The sequence below is a fragment of the Ictidomys tridecemlineatus genome, chromosome 3 (genome assembly GCF_052094955.1).
Source record: "Ictidomys tridecemlineatus isolate mIctTri1 chromosome 3, mIctTri1.hap1, whole genome shotgun sequence".
NCBI classification, from domain to species: domain Eukaryota; kingdom Metazoa; phylum Chordata; class Mammalia; order Rodentia; family Sciuridae; genus Ictidomys; species Ictidomys tridecemlineatus.
Genome location: NC_135479.1, coordinates 101,349,162 through 101,376,046, shown reverse-complemented (window position 1 = coordinate 101,376,046; position 26,885 = coordinate 101,349,162). Strand labels below are relative to the sequence as shown.

The 26,885-nt window shown below is 44.6% G+C and overlaps 2 protein-coding genes across 13 annotated transcripts in view; one reads left to right on the top strand and one right to left on the bottom strand.

Moving 5' to 3' along the window:
• Med12l (mediator complex subunit 12L) overlaps positions 1 to 26,885 on the top strand; it is a 275,089-nt gene that overhangs the window by 191,523 nt on the left and 56,681 nt on the right. For all 7 annotated transcript variants that reach the window (XM_078043553.1, XM_078043550.1, XM_040269994.2 and 4 more), the window contains 5 exons: positions 15,599 to 15,746; positions 18,595 to 18,713; positions 19,685 to 19,828; positions 21,036 to 21,199; positions 23,900 to 24,031. In XM_078043553.1, the coding sequence (XP_077899679.1) occupies positions 15,599 to 15,746; positions 18,595 to 18,713; positions 19,685 to 19,828; positions 21,036 to 21,199; positions 23,900 to 24,031 (707 nt within the window). The remainder of the gene's footprint in view (positions 1 to 15,598; positions 15,747 to 18,594; positions 18,714 to 19,684; positions 19,829 to 21,035; positions 21,200 to 23,899; positions 24,032 to 26,885) is intronic.
• Positions 5,294 to 26,885, bottom strand: part of P2ry12 (purinergic receptor P2Y12) — a 42,270-nt gene continuing 20,678 nt past the window's right edge. For 2 of the 6 annotated variants that reach the window (XM_005339912.5, XM_078043558.1), the window contains exons 2-3: positions 8,935 to 9,103; positions 5,294 to 7,268 (exon numbers count right to left, since the gene is read on the bottom strand). In XM_005339912.5, the coding sequence (XP_005339969.2) occupies positions 6,228 to 7,256 (1,029 nt within the window). In that variant the 5' untranslated portion in view covers positions 7,257 to 7,268; positions 8,935 to 9,103 and the 3' untranslated portion in view covers positions 5,294 to 6,227. Of the gene's footprint in view, positions 7,269 to 8,934; positions 9,104 to 9,316; positions 9,544 to 15,374; positions 15,716 to 17,383; positions 17,490 to 26,885 lie in introns of those variants that run through there. The other 4 variants (XM_078043554.1, XM_078043556.1, XM_078043555.1 and 1 more) reach the window with 4 other exon arrangements.

Sequence of the window (26,885 nt, the reverse complement as noted above, 5' to 3'; positions counted from 1 at the left end):
GTATGGTGGAACATAGTAAATATGTCTGGGATTGAACCCAGGGGTGCTTGACCACAGAGCCACATCCCCAGCCCTTTTTATTTTTTATGTTCAGACAGGGTCTTGATGAGTTGCTTGGAGCCTAGCTACATTGCTGAGGCTGACTTTGAACTCATGATCCTCCTGCTTCAGCCTCCTGAGCTGTTGGGATCACAGGCAAGCGCCCCTGCACCCAGCTAAACATGTGTCTTTTTCTTTGCTTCAGCATGGGACAAAAACTTTTAATTTTTATGTACAAGACTTTAATCTACACAATTAATTGCAAATTTCCCTACAGCCCCAAATCCATTATATTGATGAAAGTTTGAAGTAGTTTCACTTTAAACAAGGGAAATTCTGTACCAGATGATTTCATCATGCGAAAACTGGAAATCACATTTTGGCCAGGTTTCAAAATGTCAAAGTGTGAGAACCTTGCAAAAGAGGAATGGATGACTAATGGTGTCCTCTTGGCAGCCATGGAAGCACATTCCTTTAAATGTGAGAGTTTCAAAGTGTGCACTTTGGTGAGAGAGTTGGGGTCCTCCTGGGCTCCCTGCTTGAGGAGGGCTTTGCTCTTGAGGGATATGGGAAGTGCTAGGTACAGCAGCGAGGGCCACTCCTTGGGCCACAGGGTCTGGGCTCAACCGCTCTACAGGTCTTAGAACTCTTGTGACCTTGGGCAGCTTTTTACTCTCCCTGTGAACCAGTTGCCTTCTCTTTAGAGTGGACATAAAAAACAATGTCTGCTTTATGGAGTCATTCAGAGAACATTTATCACGGGCTTAGAAAAATGGTAGGAGTCCTGTAATTTTTTTTTAAAATTAAATCAAGTTGGAATACCTGTACACCTTTGGGGGTACTCACAAAATATGGGAGGAGTCGAAGAAGATACAGTGAGAGCACCCAGAAACTAGGAGCCTGCCAACAGGCTCTAGGGGAGTGTAGTCAATGTCCATAACAGTACAGAGGCTGGGCTGTGGCGTTGATGACATTGTCTCATTCAGTCCTCTGAATAGTCTCCAGAGACTGGGCCCCCCTTGGAGGTGAGAAATTGGAGACCAGAAGGTAAGTGGTTTTCCCAGTGCCATGCTGCTACATTCCCCTGCCAGTGGATCTGGCCCCAGTGAGCCCTGGGCACCTGCTTGGCTCAAAGCCCTGTGATGGTGACGGCGGGGGTGGGGGTGTCAGAGAGGGTACTGGGAGAGGCCAAGGAAACCAGCCTGCCCAACGGAATCAACTACTGTCTCCATTCCCCGTCTTCCTGTGGCACCTGCAGTTGGATCTACGGGGCAGTGGAAGGGTTCCTGTGGATGTGGCTAGCTGGTGCCACCTAAATGGCATCTGCCACTACAGGAAGTCTTCGCTTTCATTCTGGATGAAAGTTGAAGTGAGATCTTTATTCCTAAAAGAGACGTTTAATTCCCATCAAAGTGCACCACTGTACCAGGTGCTTCCTCAGATCATGTGGAATCGTTGTAAAAATTCCATACGAGACTAACAAAAGTGACAGCAAGCGAAAATAAGTTTCACACTGTAACAATCAATATGACGACCTATCTCTATAAGTTAATACCAAAAATCACTGCATGGAACCTGAAACAGGCAAAAAAAAATTGGAAAATTATTTGAAATGTTCAGTATTTATTTTGAAATTCTTTGTTGTAAAAGGTGTGTTAAGTATCCATTGTTGTGACAAAATTCTTGAGAAAAACAAGTTGAAGGAAAAGATTTGTTCTGGTTCAGACTGTGTTGGGCTCGTCACTGTAGGTTCTTGACAAGGCAGAACATGGTGGGGAGTATGTGGTGGAGCAAGCTCCTGTCTCCTGGTGGCTGGGAGGGGGGACCAGGGAGTGGAAGGGCCTAGGGACACATGCCCTCCATTGGCACGCATCCCCCACCTCTTCTACCAAGCCCCCTCTCCCCTAGAGTTACCACTATCTCCCAGTAGTCCCACAGCTGGGAAGAAGCCTTGGAGACATCAGACACAAACTACAACCAAAGGAAAGCATGTGTTTGAAAATTCAAATGCACATGGATATGTAGCAGAGGGTGAAATTTAATCCCCTACATACATTTATATATATATATATATATAAAATATACACACACATATATACATATATATCACATACACCAATGTATATGTGTACATAAATATATATACAAACATGTATGTATATTTACATACATATACACAGTTATTTACACAGTGGGTTTTGTTTCATATTTAGACTGATTAGTGCATTTAGACTGATCTGTTTTTTTTACAGAATGTACACATTTATAATAATTTAATAATGAATATATAAATCTACCATAGCTTGGTTAAGTTGCCACTAGTTGGAACTTAGTTTGTTTCCAGTTTTTGTTATTTAAAATATGCTGTAAGCCAGGCACAGTGGCGCACACCAGTGCCAGCTGCTTGGGAGGCCGAGGCAGGAGGATGGCAAGTTCAAGGCCAGTGTGGGCAACTTAGTGAAACTCTGTGTCAATTTAAGGACTGGGAATGTAGCTCTGTGACAGAGCACTGGCCTAGCATGTGTGGAGGTCCTGGGTTCTATCACCAGTACCACCAAAACCATCTTTATATATTCTTGTGTATTTGTTCTAACATATTTGCAAGAAATGTCTAGAAGTAGGATTGCTGAATCAATCGTCTTGTTTCAGAATATTGAAAGTTCTCTTCCAGTGGTTGTCTCATCAAGGGTGGGATTCTTCAACACTGCCATTAAAAGTATTTTTAAATCAGAAACTTATGGGTGAAAAAAAACCTATGCCATAAATGTAAATTTATATTATAATTTGTGGGGTGGCTGTGTATCCTTTCCTGTTTTTATTGTCCCTTTCTATTTCTCCTGGAAAGTCCTTCTCATGCCCTGTTCCCGACTCTTTCTCAGGACCTCTTAATTACTGATGAGTTAAGGGGTTTCCACATCCAAAGTCCCAGCTGGCGGTGTCCTGCCCTCCCTGAGCATTGTCTTCTGAGTGTGCCAGCTCTTTGCAGTGTCAAACCACAGGAGCAGTTGTGTGTGTCAAGAGAGTGTTCTGATGCTGCAGATTTTTTGTTCCTGGGCAGGGGATCTGCAGTCTCTCCCCCCCCCCCAGCCCCGTCTCTTTTGGTACCGGGGATTTAAACCCAGTCATGCTTAGCCATTGAGCCAAATCCCCAACCCTGTTTATTTTGGCAGATTCTCACTAAGTTGCTTAGGGTCTCGGTAAATTGTGGAGGCTAGCCTGGAACTTGTGATCCTTCTGTGTCAGCCTCCAGAGCCACTGGGATTATAGGCATATATCATGGCAGCCAGCACAATCTCCTTTTTAAAAAGAGATTTTTCAGTTTGGGTGCCATGAGCCTCTGTCTCCAATGCAGCACAATTGTTGCCATTCATGGAGCAGCTGCAGATGAAGCCTTCATGGCGTAGAAGTGCTGCAGTGAACCAGACTTAGGAACATTCCAGATTGAACTTGGTATTGAAATGACTTGGAGTTTGACTCTTCTCTCGAGCTCTTTCCCCACTGGCTTTGACAATGTACCCAGCACTCTGAGGTCCTGGGCTGTGAGAGGAACTCGCGATGGGCTGGCTGGGCTCAGGCTGTGGTTTACTGCCACCTGCTGCAGGTGTCTCCTATAGGGAAGCCACTGAGAGAAACCACGCGGCACTGCATCCTCGGCTGGGGAACCTCGGGGCTATGTGCAGGACTCCCACTGTTTCCTCTTTTGCATCTCTCACTGCTGTACCTGTGCCCACAATGTTGGCTTTGTTTTTTTTTTTTTTTTTTTAATAGAAGTTATCATGAAACATGGAGTTCCTTGCATTCATCAGGATTTCTAACCCTAGAGACAGCGACATTTTCTTTGTGCAGCAGGCACTGCCTGCCCATCTCACAGTGGTGCATTCTGATACAGGAGCAAAGGGTGTCTACTGTCTTTGAGGAGAGAATCACCAAAAGTGTGATGCTGAGTCTGATGAGGGTTCTCATGGGATCTGTACATAGCTGTAAAATAGAGGTTTCCAAATACTTCACAGCTCTTCTGTACTGAAATGTCACTGTCTTGATAGCAGTTTTAGTTTTTTGTCTCCTGTAGAACAGCATCATCTCAGAAGTGTGCAGCAGGAGGATTGTCCAGGCCACCTATTCACCCTGTCCTTTCCCAGCATGCTCCGTGGTACCATGAGGACCCAGTTTTAACCCACTTTCTGCCCCTGACGTGGATGAGCTGGGGTGGGTGTCCTTCGACTCATAGGCAAAATAAGGTTTGCTAATCATAGTTAGTCTCCAGCACCTGGGTGTCATATATCCTGGTATTGTATGCACTCCTCTCACAGAGCATGACTACTGGACATCTGATATAACAGTGAACTTGCGCGGCAGGACTGACCACTGCTCAGCGCCCAGCAGTAGATGGCACATGTGTGATTTTGGCCCACGTCTCTGTGCCTCTCTGCTGACATCCAGTGCTCACTGAGAGCAGTGCCACAGAAGGACAGTGTGGGTGTTCCAGAGTGGACACCACTTAGGGAGCTGAATGGGCTCAGCTCTGTACTGAAATCTAGCCCAGCAGCAGTCTGGTGGGTTTGGATGACTTGGAAGTTCAGCAGACTTCCACTGTTCTACTTTCCCCTGACGTTGGAATTTCCATATTGGTACGAGGCCATCTTCTGTTTGAAAATCACCTCTGGTGATGATAAGTATTTGAGATAAGTGATGTGAACTGCTTTGTGCTATGTACTTTGACTTTTATCTAATCAGTACTCATTGTATACAGTCAGTAAAATGTCACCACTTTCCCCATGAATATGTACCATTACTGTGTCAATTAGAAGTAAAAATATATTTACAAAAATCTAGTATGGCCAGGCATAGTGGAACACAACTCAGGAGACTGAGGCAGGAGGATTGAAAGTTTGAGGCCAGCCTCAGCAAGTTTGCATGGCCCTCAGCCACTCAGCAAGACCCTGACACATATTAAAGTGTAAAGAACTGGGGATGGAGCTCAGTGGTCAAGTGCTGCTAGGTTGAGTCCCCATTTCCACCACAAAACAACCAACCGGATCCCGCATGACTTATGTGAAATCAGACTTTCCAGGTATGGCCTGTGAACTTATTGAGGTGACAGTTGTCTTCAGAGACACTTTGTACAGCGAGACATGATAAAACAGGTTTGTAGCAGTTCTTCCTTAAATGCATGAGGTGTCTGATGTTATTGTGTTGGGGGTGGGAGGAGCCATGGTATCTAGTAACTTTGAAAAAGGAAATTCCAACAAAGTGATAAGGTTAATATAAAGTTTTATATTATACACACAAATACAAATATATGATTCCAAACAGTTCACTCACTTTCATGTAGTAGTTACACCGTACGACTTTGTAATCATATTTTGTTCATTTTTCTTACTAAGGGAAAATGTTTTATTAACTCAAATAGCAAGTATTTCTAGAAGCCAGTTAATAAAGATTAAGTGTCAATGATGGTATTGTATTCATCGAAGTTGTCAATATATTAGTAAAACTCTCTTCTCTAGTGTTAAGGAAATACAAATAATTTTTTTAGTATTATTATATCATAAAAGTGACCTTTCTGTAATTTTCTTAGCTGTGCCTCTTCTTTATTGGAACGGCATGCCTTAAGTCTGTTGACTTAATGAACATTTCAAACAATTCAGTTTCATTAAATACCATTTCAATTAGTTTAGTCTGTGGATTTTGTTCATGTTAAGAGCCAGTGGTTATTATGCTTTGTGTACCCACTGAAGTTTATCTAGGTTTCACAGTAGGTCTGGGTTTGGTTTGGGGGTCTTGGATGTACTTCTACCTTAATAGGAGTCATTTTGGTCAGGGGATTATATCAGATTGGTCATTCTTTTCCAGGGGGTTATAAAACACACAGTTGTGAGCACTGACATATGGAAGCTAGCAGTAGGTGTCAGCCAGTGACCCACTTTGCAGGAGCTCTGCAGACCTGGCTTCTGCTTTGCATGCAGCATGGCAATAACACGCTGCTTGTCCTGCAGGGAGCTACGTGGGGTTAGGTAGCCTCGCTTGTTGGGAGCATTCGAAGCCGGCTCCCTTAGTCTCTGTTGCTCTTTCCAGGAGTCATCACTACTGACTCCGCCACTACTTGGTCAGGGTCCTGGCTGGCTGGGTGCTTTCCTTGGAGGAGTTCTGGACCCCAGCACACTGAGACTGTCCCCCAGGGAACTTGCTTACATTGGAGTCTCTTCGCTTGGGTCACCAGCACCCTCTGCTTTCTTCTTGTCCTCCCGGGATGGGGCCATTGCAGAACTGGGGCACTTGAGCATACTTATCAAGGAATTCCTAAAGGACTTGCAGAGAAAGAAATAGATGAAGGGGTCCAGGCAGGCATTCAGGGAGGTGAGCCACAAGGTGCTCTCCTTCAGGTAGAACAGCGTGTTCTGTGCCGCGCAGTCGAAGACCTCCCGGGTCTGGCTCAGGGTGTAGGGGATGCGGGCGAAGTGGAAAGGCACGAAGCACAGGAAGAACACCGCGATGACGATGAACACCCTGACATTCACCTTCTTCCTGGGCGCCTTGCTGGACCCCCGCGTCCTCATGTAGGACCTGTAGAGCTCTTTAGTAATGAGTGTGTAGCACACGATGACAATTAGGAAATTGATCCAGAAGATGACCTGACAGATGTAGTTGGTGATCTCGTGCCAGACCAGCCCGAACTCCGACTTGAGGAAAGAGCACTTCTTTATGCTCTTGTCCCTCGGCCGCCTGTTGGTGAGGATCATGTTGGGCAAGGACAGCAAGAACATGAAGGCCCAGATGACCACGGAGAGCACCTTGGCGCCCAGGAGACTCTGGGGGCTGGATGTCTTGAACGGCCGGGTGGTCTTCTGGTAGCGGTCGATGGTTATCAGGCCTAGGAACGAGATGCTGATGTACATCGTGAAGTAGAACACAACGGAGGTGACCTGGCAGACAAAGGTCCTCAGGGGCCCGGGGCCCAGCTTGGCATCACTGAGGATTTTGAATGGAAAAGTCAGAATCATGAGGAGATCCGAAATGACCGTGTTCTTAAGGAAAATAATGAAGTTGGATTTACTGCGAATTTGAAAGAAAATCCTCATCGCCAGGCTGTTGGTGACAAGTCCCACAAAGAAGAGGACGGTGTAGAGCAGTGGGAAGAGCACCTGGGTGATCTTGTAGTTCCGGGCACACATGCTGCTGTTGCCTGGGGCCAAGGTGAAGTTGTCGCTGAGTAACATTTCCTCTGCCACCTGGAGAGGGGACAGTGCAGGCTTGTTTTAGTACCAGGGAGCTGATTTTGCTATTACCCCCACCCCACCCTTTCCCCAAACCTGAGTTTTTTTTCTGGTGCTCATTGGGACTCTTAGTAGGACCACAGGAAGCAGAGTCTTAGAATATTTCTCTTTAGCAAGCACTGAGTCCCCAGCTGGGCCAGGTGATCTGCAGCACTTACCCTGCTCTTCAGGTACTCTGTACTTCTGGCCTGCAGCAGGAGAAGGCCCTGGGCCTTCTCAGTGGCCACCTGCGTTTGTGTGGAGCAGGCAGCAGAGGCCTCACGTCCTGCCTTTGCCTGTGGGTTTCTGCTTGTGGCCCCCCGCCTCCCCACCAGCCTCCTTCCTGGCCCCTGCACTCTAAGGGCTTGAAGGAGAGGTAAGTGGCAATTGCCCGTAGGACCTTAGAGAGCAGCAAGACACGGGATTGGAGCAGTCTGGGAAACCTGTTAGATAAGGAAGATACTGAATCTGAGGCCAGAACAGAAGAAGCGACAGCATTTTCCTGTATGCTAGAGGACATTCCTGCCCCTGCATGGCTCAGCCACCCCTTAAAACCTTGGCCTCACAGAGACACATCATTTAGTAGCAGATGTTTTCCATCCACCTGTATCTCATTTCCAACTTGAGTATATTTAAAGTCTTACGTACATTTCCTGAATATCATTCAGTTTAAATTTCAAAATAGAAAATAAAAAAGGAAGTGTCTCTGTATAGTGGTCATCAGTCGGCTTGTTCAGAACAGCCAGGGCTGGTTGCCTATATTGATGGGGTGTATGATGGCAGCTAAGATGAAATGAAACCAGGTTGTCTGGTCTTGAGTTGTCACCACAACAGGCTGCCATAGAGAAGGCTGACACTGACTTGAATGTGCTGTCTCGCATCTCAGTTGCGAAACTTGATGAAGTTTGCAACCTGTTTCATCACGGACAAATAGAACTGAATTTAATAAAATATTGTTCCTGGTATTCGGACATGATTATGTTGAGAACACAAATATCTAAATTAAAAACAAATCGTTCCTGTAAGATATTTAACAAATGAAGGTAACACTAAATTCCCTCTGATATTAACAGGTTCTTTTTTTCCCTGTCCATCCTTGTATAAAATAAAACAAGAATCCTGTTGTCCCAGTATGGCTTTAATTTTTAATGCCTTCCCCACCTACTAAACGTTTCAATAAAAGGAAGAGCTAAATGTCACCGGCACCCCAGCATTTCAAGAATAGGTGTTCACTGAATGTCCCCCCATGTTCCTGCTCTTTTCTTGTTCTTGTTTGCTCCCTGGCAGAGTCAGCAATTCTGCTTTGGGAATGTTCCTTTGGCATAGAATGTAAGTTATTTAAAAAAGTATTCTTGATACCAAGAATTTCCGCTCCCTCCATATATGCATATCATTCTGTAGTCAAGATTAAATAAGTAAAGCCGTTTATATTTTATATTCCATGCTTTGCATAAGTTTTTTAGTGTAGAGCATAACTATTGTCCCTGATATCATTAATATGGCTTGTATTTTAATTTTTCCTCCAAATTTGTACCTATATTATTTCTTTAGATTTTCAATTTTAAGAAAAACTTGGACAAAATGCACACACACCCCACAGTGTGAATACATGTCATCCAGGACCTCTCAGTAAGAACATTACCTGGTTACGGGGACTGACACTGCGGGACTCTTGAACGTCTCCGGTGATGGTCCTCTGTACAGTTTTCAGACTGGCTTCTGATATTTTCCTGTTAGCGTCTTAGTTTAGTTGTCAATCGTCTTTGTGATGGAGAATTTGCAGAGTTTTCATCAGTGAAATCTAAGGCGTTCTAGAGAGAAAAGGAGAGAGAGAGAGAGAGAGAGAGAGAGACGAAGAAAGAACTTCACAAATCAGAGGTTACCTTGAACACTGTTGCCCCAAAGCTAGACAGACACTGAACTTCCATCTGTCTGCTTTTAGAACTTCTGCTTTTATTTCCTGGGAAAATGTGGGGGCTAGGGTGGCTGAGAAATCATTTTCTAAAAGCCATTTGAAATCTTACAGCTTCTTGTTGGAACCTGCCACAGGGTTGCTGATTAATAATAATTGGAATTCTTTGGGTTATTTTCCTTGCAAATTATAATTCCACGTTGAAATTGAGCCTTCAAAGTCTGCTTCCTGCAGGCTTGTTTTCTCGCTTGCTTCCTCCCCTGAAAACATACTGTGCCCAACGCTGGGTGATCTATTACCTGCTAAGAGGTAATCACATTAACTCCAAATGTGTGCTGGCTAGGGACGTTCAGCCTCTCACCCAGGTTTCTTCCTCGGGTTAATAATATCATTATTTTAAATCTGTGTTTGATTAGCTCCTTTGTAGGCAAAGCAGTTTCCTCCCATTATAAATGGTCAGAATCTACAATTACATTAGGGAAGCAGCTATGCACATTGCCAGGCTGCTCCAGAAAGCATCCTTCCTGCTCTTCTTGAAGAGATCTCACATATAAATGTATTCTAAAGTTTTTTTTTTTTTTACCTAGCTTTGAGTTTTGGGGAAGGATAACCTCAAGTTAAGGCATCCTGTGTTCCTACTGCAGAGAGTTTTTTAACTTTTAAACCAATGGGGAAAAGATAGGAGAGAAAATGAGGGTGAGACTTGTTGCTGCCTTTTTACCTTTTTGTAAATATCACTGTGCACATACATGGACACACACACACACAAACACACACACAGCTATGAAGTCTCTCTTACAATATTTTCTCATGGAGACTGTCAGATGCCCGTTTAAGCCACCTGACCCTGAAAGTGAGTCCAGTCTTTAAGTGAAAGTGTCTCAGGTTGGAAAAGCCTGATACCATACAGCAGAGCCAGGTGGCCCTGTCAGCCCCCATGATAAACCTCAGCACCATCCACGGTTTGTCATGTGTCACTGGGAACAGGGCTAAATTTGGTTGTTTTCTCTGATTGAGATGGTTTAGAAAAATGAACAACTTTTATTTTCAAGTGGTTTAATTGGTTTATTTATTTTACCACATCCATTGAAGACAGTTGTCACTTTCTGCTCATCTAAAAGTATTTGGTTCAACTAGGATTGCTGTGAACCCAGGGGCCCTTCCTTGGAAGGGCAAGACTCTGGTCCTTGTGGAACCAACTGTGGAGCTATAATAAGGCATTCCATCAGCTCTTGGGCTCATTTAGTTCTAACAGACTATGGCTCTAACTGTGGTCTTTGTGATGTTAATGAGCATCTTCACAAGATAATTTTTTTATTTTTATTTATTTATTTTTGGTACTGGGGATTGAACTCGGGCACTGGACCTCTGAGCCAGCCACATCCTCAGCCCTTTTTGTATTTTTATTTAGAGACAGGTCCTTCCTGAGTTGCTTAGCACCTTACTGTTGCTGAAGCTGGCTTTGAACTTGAGATCCTCATGCCTCAGCCTCCTGAACCGATGGGATTATAGGCAAGTGCCGCAGCACCTGGCACAGGACATGTTTTAAAGCAAGGTGTCACTGCAACAGCTGGCTTAGCTCTCTCCCCTGGAATATGAGCGTGTGAGTTAGACTCACAAAAGACCCTCGGGCACGGGTACTCGGCCTGGGAGAATGCTCCTTCCTTTGGTTTTTGCTTGGCAGCAGAGAATTAGTGTACCAAGGGCTCTCAGCTGACATAGGACAAGACCTGTGTAACCAAGTCAGACCTGTCTCCTGCCCCCTAGATCCACACACAGCAAGGTCGCCCCCTCAGGTTGTCCTGATGGGAAGCAGCTGCAGCCTTCCTGTGCCTTGGTGCAGCCTCCTCACCCACACACCCTTTTCCTGCCAGCTTTGAGGGCTTGCTACTGGCACAACATTCATTTGAGATTATTTTCTTCCAGAGACACTAGTTTGAGAGACATTGAGAGACTGAGCTGAAAGAAAGAATGTTCAAAGGCATCTTGTAAGTGCTCTTTGTTTTAATAAACTAAACATTTTTAAGAAAGCTATTGTTCTTTCTTTAAACTTTTTTTTTAGCTGTAGATGAACACAATATCTTCATTTATTTATTTATTTATTTTTATGTGGTGCTGAGGATTGAACCCAAGGTCTCACACCTGTGAGGCGGGTGCTGTACCACTGAGCCACAGCCGCAGCCCAAGCTATTGTTCTTAAAGCTGTGTTTACTCCTTTTTTGTAGAGATGAGGTTGTAGAGATGAGGTGGCAGGGCGCCTGCAGCTCTCCCAGGGTGTGCGCAGGTTTCCATTTGAATGTTGACACGTAACAAGGAGAGGACTTTGGGGAAGTGCTAAATGCAGCGTTTTATCAGGGCAGTTGCATCTACTTCATCTGTTTCACAAGTGGTTGACATAAAAGGAAGCACATTCAAAATGGGATTGTTTTTATTTTTCTTTAGTACTTTAATATTCACAGAGTTTAGAAATTACTAAACAAGCAGCTGCCATAGACTCGCCACCTTCTTTGTGAACACACACACACATTTCAGTCACATCTGTAATCACTTATTTTAAACAGGTTCGAGCGGCTCCCAGAAGACTTCAACCATAGCCCTCCTCCTTCCTTCCAGGAGTATTAGACTGAAGTCATGCATTTTGTTCCTGTGGGGCACTCAGCTCCCCGGGTTTCGGGTGTGCACCCCCCTAGTTCTTTGCTCACCTTAGTCTCTGTGGGTGCAAGTGGTAGCTGCAGGGGGAGAGAGTGACTGGTCTCGGGCCGAGACACCAGGACTTGACCTGCAGTGGGCAGGGCAGCCTGAGCGGACCTAACTTCTGAAGCCTCTCCAGTGGTTCTTTCCTGTCCACTCACTGTATCCCTTGGAGATAAGCCATAGAACAAACCTTGGAGGCGATCTCAGATCCTACATGTTACCTGCAACCCTGCAAGCTTGGAACCCACCGGTGCCTTGGGGAATGTTTGGTTCCTTTTGTAGCTTGGCTTTCTTCTCATTTGATATAAATTGCCATGTGAAGAGTCTCATGTCTTCTACTTGTGCAACATTTGACACACACACATCTTGTAACCTGTTCAAAAACAGCAGCTTGGCGATGTGCAAGGGGGCTCTCTCTGAAAGCTGGTACGCTGATGGCAGTCAATCTTTCCCTGAATGTGGTCCCTCTGTCTCTCCACCTTCACGCAGACCCCAGCCCATCACCTCCTGTCTCCTCATCTATCTTGATGTCCTTTAAGGACAGTTCTAGATTTTAATGATAGCTGAGGGACCGGCGTCTGTACTGGTGGCCAAGTGGACTTTGTCTTGGCGCTGCTGCCCACGCCATCCTCCTCAGTGCAGGTCACCTCTCCGACCTCCCTCATCGCTGCTGTCTTCACCCCTTGTTCTAGCTTCCTTCTGCTGTGGCTCTGGAACAGCTTCTGTTTGAAGTCCCCAGATGGTCCCCAGAATCTCCTATCCATAGCTTGGTCCGGCACTGTCGATGGTCCTGTTTCCTGTGTCTGCTCCCTGGCTCCCAAGAGCCTGCCTGTGAGTGCACCCTATGGTTCTGAGGCCTCATGTGCGTTCGTGGTGGCACATTCTGCGTGTGCATCTGCGTTGGCTTCTGCACGTCCTGCCCTCTCGGCTCTGTACCCCTCCTGAAGAGAATGTGGATGTCCTGCACCTTGCTGGACCTGCCACACTGGCTTGGGCTCGATTCTCACTGAGTTGGCACCAACGTCAAACCAAACATGACACATCTGTGGTCCACTTCCAATCATCCTCACTTCCTGGCACAGATAACATCCTCCCAGCCCTTAGGATGTCCCTTTTTCTCTCTTTCAATTTCCTTGATCAATTTTTCAAGTGGTTCCCTCTTAAAATCCACTGAGATGCACATTCACTCCTTGGACCCAGGCATCTGACCCTTCCCTAAGGTTCTTCTGATTCCTCTTGGTCTTTGTCCCCATAGCTGGCTTTGCTCTCCATGCTGGGTTGGTTTTTTTTTTTTTTTTTGTCCTGGGGATTGAACCAGGACTGCCTTACCACTGAATTATGTTCCCAGGACCCTCCCCAGCTTTTTTTTTTTTTTTAATGAGACATACTTTAATAAGTTGCCCAGCTGACCTCAACCTCGCTGTCCTGCCTCAGCCTCCCGAGCTGCTGCAGGTACAGGTGAGCCCAGCTCCCTGCAAACATTCTTGCTCACACTTTCTATTTTTCTCTCACTTCTTGCCCACAATTTTGTCTGCACTTAATTGTCAAGTGAAGTTTCCTATAAAGCTGTTTTTTGTTCTTACCTTCATTCTTGCTCAGTCCCTTTAGCTATGTATTCATTAGCCTACGTAGTTTTTTCTGTGATGTACTCAGCAGGTATTAAAGCCACCTTGGTGCTTATTAAGGAGAACATAAAAATGAGTAAAACAAGCAAGACATGTCTTTTACAAAGCTGTGGTCTAACTGGGGAGACACCTAGAAATGAACAAGTGGCATTGTGAGAAGTGCTCTGGCTCTCCTCCCTCCTCCCTGTCCTTCTGTGCTGAGGCTCTCAGTGACTAGGTGACAGACTGGAGGACCTGACACTGCACTTGTGCACAGCCTTTCAGCAGGGGTGATGGATGGAGGCTGTTGGTAATGTTTTAGGCAGGAAGAGCAAAGGAAGGAGCCATGCCAGGGTCTCTGGAGAATGTTGAGCCATGCAGCAGGGTGGGTGTGGGTGCTGCAGAGAGGGCGGAACCCAGACTGGGAACCATCTGCTGGGAGCTGTGTACAGGAGGCTCCCACCATCTCACATCACACCCTGTATCTCCGTGGCACTCTCAGAACACCATCAAGCAAGGCAGTGGTACCCTATTTCTCAGGGGAAGGAACTGAGAGTGGGCAAGGTTCTTTAACCAGGTCACAGAGCCGTCAAGTGGTGTGATCATGGCATGCTCACCATGGATTGGGCTGCAGTTAGGGCAGCATGCGGCCCGCTGTCCTGTGCTGTCGTGATGAGCACAGAGATTGTTCTAGATCACCCTTCCCACCATCCCTGTTTGGACTTCTGGCTCTTCGGCAGGGTCTCTAGCATGTTGTCTTGACCGAGGTGCCTACCATGTAGAGTTGACTTTGGTCAGTCTTCCCATTACCCTACACATAGACATTTATGTTGCGGTCTTCTGACGCGGCCTTAGCTGGAAGCAGTTGCCAGGGCACAGGATGGGCCCTGCCTGAGGTTTGTAATTTTCAGATTTGAGCCCAAGTTCCCTGATAGATGAGCAAGGTGGACAAGTAAATGGCTTCTAGCAGAGTATGACAGAAAAGAGGCATGGCCCTGAGGCAGGCATTGCACACGGAATGAGGGACGGAATGGAGAAGGCAAAGAGCCATGTGACAGCTGCAGGGCGCACAGGCTCCGTTCACGTCTGCAGAGGCAAGGTGCTGTTGGTGCCAAGTCCCTGTAAGTGGCCTGCGGCTGGGGCCGCAGGCACTGGAGTCTGCCACTCTTTGCTGAATTACTAATGGTGACTCAGTGCCCTTGTGTCCCTAAGAGAAGTGTTCCTCCCCTAAGCTCCTCAGAATACAATGCTGGGCAGCAGGGAAAGCACCTGGCCTGGGCAGAGATGTGCCAGGCGATGGCAAAGGAGGCATGTGAAGGGCGGGGCTGCAGAGGGGGTGGAAGGCCAGGACCAGCGAAGGCCAGGGCCGGGGCTGGGGAGCCAGGAAAACGCCCACAGCCAGGTGGACATTACCCAGGCTGAGCTGGGCACCCCATGGTGTGTGTATCCACGCTTCTGTAAGGCCAAGACCAGATGATTTCCCTTGGGGGAAGAAGAGCCAAATTCTCTGTTGGGGTGGGGCATGGTCACTAGGCAAGTGAGGGGGCAGAGGAACAGGTGCGGCTTAGGATCACCCACTGCACCATAGAGACCCCCGCTCCTAACTGTTTTGTCACTTGAAAATAAATATAAATGTCTCATACCATCATGTCAGAAGTAAATGAAATATTTTGCTACAGTAATTGAAGATCCTAGAAGGACTTTTCTCTAAATATGAAACATAAACCATCACTGCATACCTAAAACCGAGCTTAGTAAGAAATACCATTTTCCTTTATGAAAAAGTTCATCTGGATGTTATGTTACATGATATGAGATTAATACCATGTTTAGCCTTAAATAATGAAAAGTTTTTCAGTAGTCAGAACTTACTCTGTGTTGTTTGCCCACATCAAATGCTCCTATGAAGTCTGCAGGTCGGTCGGCACCTTTTTCTTAAGGTTTAGCAAGTTCCAGACTGGAACACCATGGCTGTTGGAGGTGGAGGTGGCCCACAGGGTAGGGATGGCTGCAGGTGCTGCTCTGGGGTTCAAGACTGAGCTGGGCAGCTCTGCCCTGTGCACGGTTTCAGAACAACCACATCCCCTGCTTTTCAGGATGAGTCCTCGAGTCATGAATGTAACCAGCGCACAATCCTCCTCTATGGAGTGGGCAAGGAGCGCGAGGAGGCCCGGCACCAGTTGAAGAAGATCACCAAAGACATCCTGAAAATCCTGAACAAGAAGAGCACCACAGAGACGGGCGGTAAGGCCTCCACGCACAACTCCCGCGGGGCCTGCTGTCCCCCCTCTTTGCAGCGTTTATCAAAATGCTCTGTGTCACTGTCTCCAGTGTGTTTCCTCTCACTGATGACTGTCACACTGAAATATGAATAAGCACATTTAAGTATTTTGAGCTGGAGACCATTAGTAGCAGTCTTTGGATTAACAGGCCATAGTGTAAAGGTAGATGCAGGTGATTTTTATTCTGTACCTTTCTAATCTGGACCAGAGTTTCCAGGTAGTAATGAAGGGATTCCTGAGGCGGAGTGGGAGGACCCGGGTCTAGAGGAGCTCCCTCTCCCCGTGTCTTTTCTGCCATTGCCCCGGCTTGCAGTTTGCTTTGCTGTGGGCACTGACCCGCATACGACAGTCACATCCATCATAGTGTAATTGCTGGTCTGTTCTTAGTGACTCGGAAGAGGAACTCAGTGGGTATGGAAGCCACAATGTCACCAGATAATCTCAGGTAGAAGGGAAAATTAGGCCTTTGCAGGTAATGGCCTTGTCACTTGCAATTCTTTCTCTGTGTTTTTTTTTTTTTTTGTAGTTTTTATAGTGAAGCCAAATATTTATGTGAAGTCATCACCTTGCACAATTGGACCTTTGTAATTATCCTTTTCAGATCTGCTTAATTGCTCTTTCAAGGTTTATTTCATTATGCAGTCATATGATTTAAAATATGATATCATTATACACACACACACACACACACACACACACACACACATACACATACACACACACATATACATCCCTTCCACTCTTTTTTTCCAAATACTTCAGGAATATGAAGAAAGAATGTCTACATTTTCAAACAGCCTTCTTCCGGCCTGTGGCATAAGCCACCTCTCAGCCCCTGGCCACTCTGCTGTGGACCTCTCCACAGGGCATTCAGTCTTAATTTTTTAACAGGCAAAATTACTAGAGCTTATTTTCTAGATCTTTCCTAGAAAGAATAAGTAATCCAAAACAGCACAAGTAATCCAAACAGCCTCTCTTTCTTCCAATAAGGGGTGTGTGCAGGCATGGAAAGGGCTTCGTGTGTCCTTGGTCTGCTTGGCTCACCTTCCCTCACCCCTTTCACAGCTGGGGAAGGGCCTCGCAGTGGACCTGCACTTGGTGGGAGTAGCCACGAGTTGTGCAAATGAGACTCTTGATGTTCTAGAGCTTGCAGAGGAAAGTGCTCTAAGAAAACTATTTATATTGTTGGGTTATTTTCTCTCTTAGAGAAAAGAGGAAATGAGTTTCAAGAGAAGATTGAATTGAGAAGCCCTGAAACTAGCTAGCAAACAATATTTGAGACTTCTGTTGGTTTGCTTGGAAAGGGGATGGGGGTCACTGTCTCCTTTAGGTGAAAGTCCTGTGGCTCAGTCTCAATGACTTGCAGAGGGTACCCAGGTCCTGCGCAGAGTCTGGGTTTGGAAGGCTGAAGGAGGTGGAAGGGAAGGAAGTGGGTTGGCCATTCATGTGGACTCGGCTTCCTTCCTTCACGGTTTTTAGAGCCAGACTGTTGTCTGTGCTATCTTTGTAGCAGTCCCTGAAGTGTAGGCACTTCTAGCCCCTGAACTTGGAAAACCATTGTTCTCTGTGCCTTCTGAGATGCCAGTAATGGAAACCCACCTCGAGCAGCCTCCTCCATCCTCCTGTTTTTCCTTCATTTTAGATAAAACTCCTCAACCAGAAAGATGTCAGTCAGGGATGCAGTAAGCCTCCTCTAGTTAACAGCCTGCGTGTGAAGACATATTGTTTGTTAGCCTGTCATTTAGTGTGAGTACCAGAGGCTGGCCAGTTATACTCAGAGTAATGGAAATTTACCCCTTCCTCTTTTTTTTCCTGGAAAAATGAAGACTGGTAGGGAGAAAAGAGCTTGTGTTAGCATTTATTTCAGTTCAGGGAACATAAAATAAGATTTTGATACTGGGTGTGGTGGTGCATGCCTGCAATCCCAGCAACTCCCAACTCCCAGAAGCTGAGGCAGCATCATTGCAAGTTGGAGGCCCACCTTGGCAATTTGATGAGACTCTGTCTCAAAAAAAAAAAAGGGCTGGAGATGTAGCTCAGTGGTTCTCAGAGGGTTCTGCCCTCAACCTCCCCACTCCTCCCCACCCCCTCCTTGCAAAGAAAAAAAAAAAAAAAAGGAAGGTTTTATGGTTCCAAGCCATTAATAGTGTTGTTCGATCAGCCAGGTCTTGCCCAGAGGAATTTCCAATCTAGTTTAAGTAGCATTTTCATTTGAACTTGCTCAGACTTCCTTCTGCATTTGCATGAAAACATTAATGAATTTTATTAGGACTATTTGTTTAAAAGGCCAATAATATGAGGACTTAAACATTTTCAAATGAAAATTAAGCAATAAAAGAGCAATAATATATGTTATGAAAGCAAATTAACCTAAAATAGATAGGGAAAATATATAATTATGTCTATATTTTTAGTCACACAAATATCATTCAAATAAATATTAAGCGCCACTGCTAATTTGTTACCTTTTTTTATTTTTTAAAAAAGTGGATGTAAATTTCCAGGAGTACTTTGCATCCTTTTACATGAGGTTTTAAGCAGTTTGTTATATTTAGGAATATGGAGCCTATCTGCAGAAACAGAAGTGTGTTTTGGATTTCTTAGCTGGATCTATGTCCTCAAGTCTGTTGTTTTTATGTATTGGTTTTGTCCCAGGGAAGGACTGACTTAATACATTAACTTCATTTTTAAAGCAATTTGTATACCCAACTACTGATGTGAGCTCTTCAGCCTGGGATCAATGATGATGTTAGATAATGAAAGAGTTTTGAGTAAATGGAAAATAACCTATGTGTTTTATGTTCATTTAGTTGGGGATGAAGGGCAAAAAGCCAGAAAGAACAAACAAGAAACATTTCCAACCCTGGAGACGGTATTCACAAAACTCCAACTTCTGTCGTATTTCGATCAGCATCAAGTGACGTCTCAGGTAGCCATTTAAAACTATCTTCTTATGTATTGCACGTGTCACCGTTTCCTGAAAAATCCCTTTTGTGCAATATGTGTTTTCAGCCTTCATGAATTTTTTCACATGAACATGTCACTGCGCCTGGCAAAGGATGCTTTTTTAAAAAACAAATTTTTTTTTTTTGTAGTTGTACACAATACCTTTATTTTTATTTATTTATTTTTTGTGGTGCTGAGGATTGAACCAAGCGCCTCGCACAAGCTAGGGGAGTGGTCTACCGCTGAGCTCCAGCCCCAGCCTTCATGAACTTTATACATATATTTTATAAACATGTGGGAACATCTTAGACTGTACATTTAAAAAAAAATTTTAAGTTGTAGATGGACACAATACCTTTATTTATTTATTTTTATGTAGCGCTGAGGTCAGTTCCTCACCCATGATAGGCAATTGCTCCACCACTGAGCATCAGCCCCAGCCCAAGAGCTTGTTTTTATTATGTAACCGCTTTTACCTTATGTTAATAATCAGTAATATATAAAATAATCCCTAATACAAGGCTGATGTTATGACTCCCTGGCCCCGTAGCACACATGTCAATGATTAAAATGAAATGCCATGACATTGAGAAGAAACCAAATCTATTTTGTTTTACAAATTCTTTGATGGTTATTTAGACACATGAAAAGCTGTTTGAGGGGCCGGTTGTGTGGCTCAGTGGTAGATTGCCTACCTCGCACAGGTGAGGCTCTGGGTTTGATTCTCAGCCCCACATAAAAATAAAGAAAGATATTATATTCATCTATAATTAAAAAATAAAAATAAAAAATAAAAAAGCCATTTAATCTGTGCATGGTTTTGGTTTCTGTGAAAATATGTTTTAATTTTCATCTAGTAGAATGGCTAAATTCCAGTGTGTTAGAGAAGTAAAATAATTTATGTAAAAGATGGTTTGGGAATCCGTGTGTGATGGCCTCACTCTGTCTGCTCAGATCTCTAACAACGTGCTGGAGCAGATCACCAGCTTTGCTTCAGGGACGTCCTACCACCTCCCGCTGGCCCACCACATACAGCTCATCTTCGATCTCATGGAGCCCGCACTGAACATCAATGGACTCATTGACTTCGCTATACAGGTGTCAGAGAGACCGTGTTTCCTTAACTTTGGGAGAGCCAACCTACCAGGCATTGCAGAATTTATGTCTTAAAATGTATTATTTTAAAATTTAAAATAATTGAGACAGGGTCTCATAGTGATGTCCAGGCTGGGCTTAAACTCGTGCTGGTCTTCATTGATCCTTCTGCCTCAGCCTCCTGGGGGCTAAAATGACAGATCCATGCCACCATGCCTAGCCTAAATTTATTTTAAAATCAACACTCAAAACCATAAAAACTGTACATATATAGTTTTATGTAAAATATACACATAAATGGGGGTTCTGTGTAATATTTCTATGCATGCACACATTCTACAATGTTCATACTAGGTTAAACATAACTTGCCTCATGGAATATTTATCATTTCTTTACAGTGAAAATTGTCAAAATCCCTTCTTCCAGCTCCTTGAAATGTGCAGTAGTACATCATGGTTACCTGTAGCACCAGAACATCTTGCTTCTGACTGTAGCTCAGTGCCCATTGATCAGCTTTCCCCATCCCTGCCCCATCCCACGTCTCCTGGCCTCTGTAGGGCAACTCAGCCCATTTGAATGGAACCAATTGCTGTTCATTAACACAGTTGTGAGGACCCAATACATTTTTGAATAATTGAGACATTCTGAGTTAATGGTCATCAGCCTAGTATTTTAATTACAGCTCTGTTAATTGTTTTCAGTTAAATAATTATACCTGGTATTCAGTGCATGTCATTTAACAATGCCAGAATTCTGAGGCTTTCTGGGATTGTCTTTTGTTGTTTTGCTTAGACAGTGATGAAAGAGTATTTTCTGTCTATAATAGAGTAAATTTTAACACTGAAAGAAAAAAAAAGTCCTTAAAATTTGATTTAACTTGTTGCACTTGTTTCTTTATTTCCTAGTATTATTAGTGAATGGATTTTAACCTTGGTTTCCTTATTCTGTAGTATATATCAGCTTCACGGATCTATTCCAGAACTTGGGGCTGCCCGGCACTGGGTGCTTCCTCATCTTATACATCCTCATGTCCAGACAGAAGAACACAAAGTTCTTGTATAAACAGGCTTAAAAATAAAAAGATGTCTGATTCAGGAGTCCACATTCTCCCCGGCCGTGGCGCACAGCATGGAGTACTCATGATTTGTGGGACTGGTTCTCCTTTGTGTTGTGGCACCTGCGTTTTTCATTCCTTCTCTGTTCTTACAGTTGCTAAATGAGCTGAGTGTCGTGGAAGCCGAGCTGCTCCTCAAGTCCTCCAGCCTGGCAGGCAGCTACACCACGGGGCTCTGCGTGTGCATTGTGGCCGTTCTCAGGCGCTATCATAGTTGTCTGATCCTGAATCCTGAGCAGACAGCCCAGGTGTTTGAAGGGTTGGTATATAAAATGCCATCGTTTTTCAAATCCAAAAGTGTCTGGTACTATTAAGAGAACAATAATACCTGTTTTTATTTCATTTAAAACATTTAAAAGAATACTCCTGCCACAAAGGCTCTATCTGAGGAGGAGACAGAATCACTTTTCTGGTTAAGCCTGAGGCCTTCCTCCTCTCCCTCCTCCTTGCTGCCTTCCTGGTCATGCCCTGGTTTCTAAGAACAGGAGGCTGCTCATTGATGGCCTCCATCCTTCATGCTTCCCAGCATCCTGGCTTATTAAGAGTGAATGCTTGTAACTTCTCTTTTCCTGTAATTTTGGTTTTTTGGAGAATCCAACACCAAATACAGCTTTGCATTCATTGACAGTGAGTGAAGGGGTGCTTCAGTTTCATCTTTGTGATTCACAGCATCTTTTGACAAGAGCTAACTTAGAACCAGTGTCTTTGTTTGTTCTTGGTATATTGTGTGCTTTTGGTTTGTGGCTGTTATAAGATAGAGTTTGCTCTGCTGTTGCCAGTGGAATTGGTCTGAGGAGGTAAACCTGCTCTGCCCATCGGAGACAGAGGCTCGGGAGCCCAAGGTAAGGTAGAGCCAGCCCCTCTCTGTCCACTCCCTTTCCCCCACTGGGCTTTTTACACAAACACAGCAGCCCATTTTTCTTCCTTTTTTTTTTCCTCCTGAGCTCAAAAGAACCACGGAGTTCTTTGGTGCAGCAGTGACTGTTTGCTGTGATCTAGCACATGTGATTGACTATGTTGTTCCTCAGGTGGCCTAGGTGGAACAGCAGCTTTCTGGGGGCACATCAAATGGTACCTTTTGTATATGTTAACTGTACACTTAGATTAGGAAGTGAAGTCTGAAATATCTCAGAAACTTTACTATGCAAGAACATATCTATCTTAGAATTAAGGAAGTACGTAACGATTTAGCAACCCTCTACTTACTATGCTGTAAGGTTTGAATTTTAATATCATTTTATAGGTCAAGAAACTGGGACTCGGGCATTTTAAATAAAGGGTTTGGTAGTGTAGCAGTGTGTGTTGTCCAATATCACATAGACAATGACTCTCACAGCTTTTAACAGGTCTTCCTGGTTGGGAGTTCATTCCTATTATTCAAGCTATCTCATACTTTTAAGATTGTGCATGGAAATCTTCTAGTTGTTCATGAAATCATTTTGTTGAGTTGTGACAAGTACAGGTTTGGTTTGTTTGCAGTGCTGGGAACTGAGCCAGGGGCCTGGTGCATGCTGGCCAAGCATTATCCTGCTAAGCTACATCCCAGCCCACATGACAAGTGTTTTTGCTTGATTGTATTTTATGTTTTAACTTGAAAAGAATTTTAGTATCATTGATTTTTACATTTTGAATTTACATACTATTGAATATTCATAAAATTATGTTTGACATTTCCTTTTCTTTTTACTTGATTATACGTAGTAAGGGTAAATATTTTTCCCCAAATGATGACTTTATTTTTTTTTTTGTATTTATGTGAGTGGTCATCTAGAATCACAGTGTGAAGCCTTCCTCATCTCCAGCAAGACAGAGAAGTTGAGGAAACTCTGCTGCACCCTGGCTAGCTGACCATTTCTCACGTGTTTGTTTCCTTTAGACACAGTAGAATTCTTGGCTTTAGGATGTATCAGGATCTCTTTTGTTTATGTAGTCAACCACAGTTCCAGTCACTACTTTTAAAAATGATTGTGTGAGGTTTTCCTCTAGTGGTCAGCTTCATTCTCTGCTGGCTGGCCCATCTGTCACTGTTCCTTGCCAGGGTTTGGGATGCTCTGGGCATTTCTTCAGGTAGTCCCAGGGTCCCCCTCTGGCACCTGTGCTCCTGCTGTCCATTGTGGCTTGGGCCCTGCAGATGCTTCTGATTCCCCTGACCCCTCAGCATGGAGAGGTCTTATCTGGGGGGCCCAGGCTCTCCTCCCCTTCTGCTGTGCACTGGCTGCCTGCCCTGCTGCACGTCCTTCACCTTTCTGTGCCTGGGAGCCCCTTTTTATGGTGAGGGTGGCAGGTCAGAGCACTGGTCCGATCACCTGTGACTCCTGTGGTGTGGTGTCCTGGGGAGACCCACAACAGAAGGCCTGGCAGAGGAGCCAGACTCTTGCTGCTGGGCCAGTGTGTGCCCTGCCAAGTGCACCTGGGTGTGGGAGAAGCATAGACAGAGGCCTCTGATCTGCCTGGCGGGCCACACAGAATTTTATGCGTGGCTGGGTGCTTATGACCCCAGTTGTCATAGAGGATGTCACTATGAAAAGAGGTAAACCGAGATCAATTTGTTTCTAGCTTGCCTCCCAACCATGAATTCCCCAATGATGCCAGATACAGCCAAGGGATGGAGATCTCCCAGGGTTACTTCTGGGAACTGCTGCTTTACAAAGGCTCAAGCTGATTTGTGACTCAGTTCAATCAGAAGGTCCTCCCCTCCACCTTTCCACTGCGTCCCTGTCACAGGGCTCAGTGCTTCTCCAAGAACAGCTTGCACACCATCTCTTGTTGTTTTTGTTTCTTGTTGTCAACGACATTTCTGAAGTTGTGTATAGCATTTCTGAACCTCCTCAGAACATAGGCGTTCAGAGATTCAGTTTGCTGTGCTGGTCATCGAGTCGCATGTGGTCACCTCGTTCTTGAAGCCTTGGGTGAGGGTGCACTACTGTGTGGGCCTCATTTGCCTGTGTCTTGCCCTCAGGTTGTGCGGTGTGGTGAAGCACGTCGTGAACCCCTCGGAGTGCTCTTCCCCCGAAAGATGCATCTTAGCCTACCTCTACGACCTCTATGTGTCCTGTAGCCACCTTAGAAGCAAGTTTGGAGACCTCTTCAGGTGGGTAGAAGAAAGTCCAAGAGTAGCAATGGGATCACAGCTGTGTTTGTCCATGACTCTACCAGTGTTAGTAGCCTTTTTCATAATGAAAGGTGATCATGGTTATTTTTGTCCGGTGCTAATTTTGATAAATTCAAGATTTGATGAAACTGTCTATTAAAAATACATAGTGGCAATGAAAGGTAGACCATTAAACTATGAATTGGTTTCCTCCCTCCCACCCCCAGATTGAAACGACTTTAGGCCATAACCATCTAACCTTGGCTAATTTTGTCTCTTCAACAATCAAAGGATTTTTTCTTTAAAATTTTTTGTTCTTGCCGGGAATGTTGGCACAAGCATATAATCCCAGCGGTTTGGGAGGCTGAGGCAGGAGGATCGCAAGTTCAAAGCTGGCCTCAGCAAAAGCAAGTAGCTGAGAACTCATTGAGACCCTGTCTCTAAATAAAATACAAAATAGGACTGGGGATGTGGCTCAATGGTCAAGTACCCCTGGACTCAATCTCCATTACCCCCCAAATTTTTATATTATCTATAACTTTTACAGATATAGTTCATTTAGGTAAGTCATATTGGAATGATGATAAATATTTAATAAATCTTTATATTTTAAATTTGAAATTCAATTTGAATCATGAATCTAGTAGGCGGTTAATGAAGCAGTATTTGGTGTTTTTCTGGGTTCATATTCCTCCTAGCATTGAGATCCCCATTTTTTGACCTGGCTTTTTATGTTACTTTGGGTGGATTTAATACCCTCTGCACATCTTGAAGTTACAAATTGCTTTCATTTCTTGGTTAGACATGGAAGGTTCTGTAACTTCATTTACTTCTCCACAATTTTTCCAAACAGTTTTTCATAAATTTTTTTCCTCTCTTAAAAAATTTACTGTTTAGTATGTCCTATGTCTTACTGAACCGTAAATTTCATGTGAATTAAGTTTTTATATAAAAAACTTACTAGTATTTTCATGAGTAGCATTAAATCAACATGTATCAAAAAATTCAAGACGACCTAATTTGTATTTTGCATTGTGTTTGTATTTAGGTTCAACTTAGTAAATATTATCTCATTTCTTGATATACAAGAAATATATCCTAGTTAATCATTAAGAGATATTGTAAAATCTGCAGTTAACCTACTTGCTCTCTTAGTCTTCATAAATGCTGCAACTGTTGGTTCATGAATGTTTTTTTCTGTCAATAAATTTCACTGCTTAAGGAATGCTTTATGTTAATGAGTCCAGGATATTTTATATGTAGAAAAGATTTTTTTATCTTCTCAGCCCTTATCCAGAATTCCTATTGAATTACCTTCTGCTGTAGGTATCATCTCCCATTTCCAAGTAGTACTACTTCTGTTTAGCTCTGCAACTTTGAGATTAACCTGGGAGAAAGCATTTGAATTTCCCTTGCTTGGCCTCCCTGGGAGCGCTTTTGGGGAGCTGTTTTCTTGCTTGCTTCTGCACTTCCTCTGTGTCTCTACTTCCTTGACCACCTATTTCAGGTGGCATGTCCAACTCCCTCTTATTCCCTGGGTCTCAGCCTTGCTCAGGGGGCTCAGGTGGTCAGGTGCTAGGAAGTAACTTGAGGTAATTAATTCCAGGAGAAAGTAATATCTGGCCAAAAGAAATTTGGAATCCTCAGGAAGAGCAAGGAAGAGGTGGTCTGCAGTTGTCTGTGCCCTTCAGTGCCCTGTTTCATTTGGGTGAATCCTGTGAGCCCTGCCTCCTGGGTACTTGGAGTCCACTACTCCTTGGTGCCCTCATCACTGCCTCTCTGATCGTCCCTTGCAGGGTCCCATGCAGAGCTGTCCCAGCTGGCCTTCCTGCTTCACCCTTGACCCTCTTGTATAGATTCTGACCATGTCCACTAGAGTCACCCACTTAAAGCATGGTGACTCTCGGGGTTCCCAATGCTGCCTCGCCTCCTAGCCTTCACTGTGTGCAGTGCCCTGCTCTCTTCTGCTCCTCTTCTCTGTGTGCTCTGCTTTGATTGCTTGGTCCTCCCCCTGCTCCTCCTTCTTATGTGTAAGCTTGCACCTACCTTGGGTTTTCACACCTGCTCTTACCTCACTCGTGGCACTCACTCACACACTCACCCACACTTCCTTACCTCTGCCTCCCTGACCACCCTCTGCTCATTCTCAGCATCTTAGATGGACTCGAGATCTGATTAAACTGAATATTCAAGGACATTGTGTATTGATCGTGGCCTGGCTCCAGGAGAGCAGAGGCCGCCTGCTTTGCTCACCACTATAGCTGTGCAGCTCCTAGGGGGCACAGCCAAGGCAACAGACATCAAAAAGTCATTTAACAGTACTTACAAAAATACTAATATGCTATACCACGTAATGCATTAGGTGGAGCAAGCCTTTGTAAATCATCTGAATGAGTCTTAGGAAACCCCTTTCCACAGAAATGATGTAATCTTAGAACAATATTCTTCTGTTACTCTGTGGGGAGTTTTCAGTTTCAGTTTAGAGTTTTGTGAGCTTTCTCATTCATGCTGTGGTTCCTGCACTAGCCCTTGTCTGATGGTGAACTTCCCCAGACAGCCCCCAAAGCTTATTTAACCACCGCTGCTCCCGCAGTGCAGTGCAGGTAGGCAAGGTGAGTTCATTCAAGCGCTGTGCCAGGAGCAGGAACTTAGGGGACCCGCAGCGCAGTGTGGTGTTCCAAGGACCATTCCTTGGTAAGGGGCAGGTGCACTTTCTAACGTTTCCATAAAGCAGCGGGGAGAGGTGTAGCTTTCTTGGGCTGTCTTTTGCTCCCCCTTTCTTTGTTTTGAGACAGATTCTCACTGTGTTGCCCAGGCTGGCCCTGAACTGTGGGCCCAAGTGACCCTCAAGTGG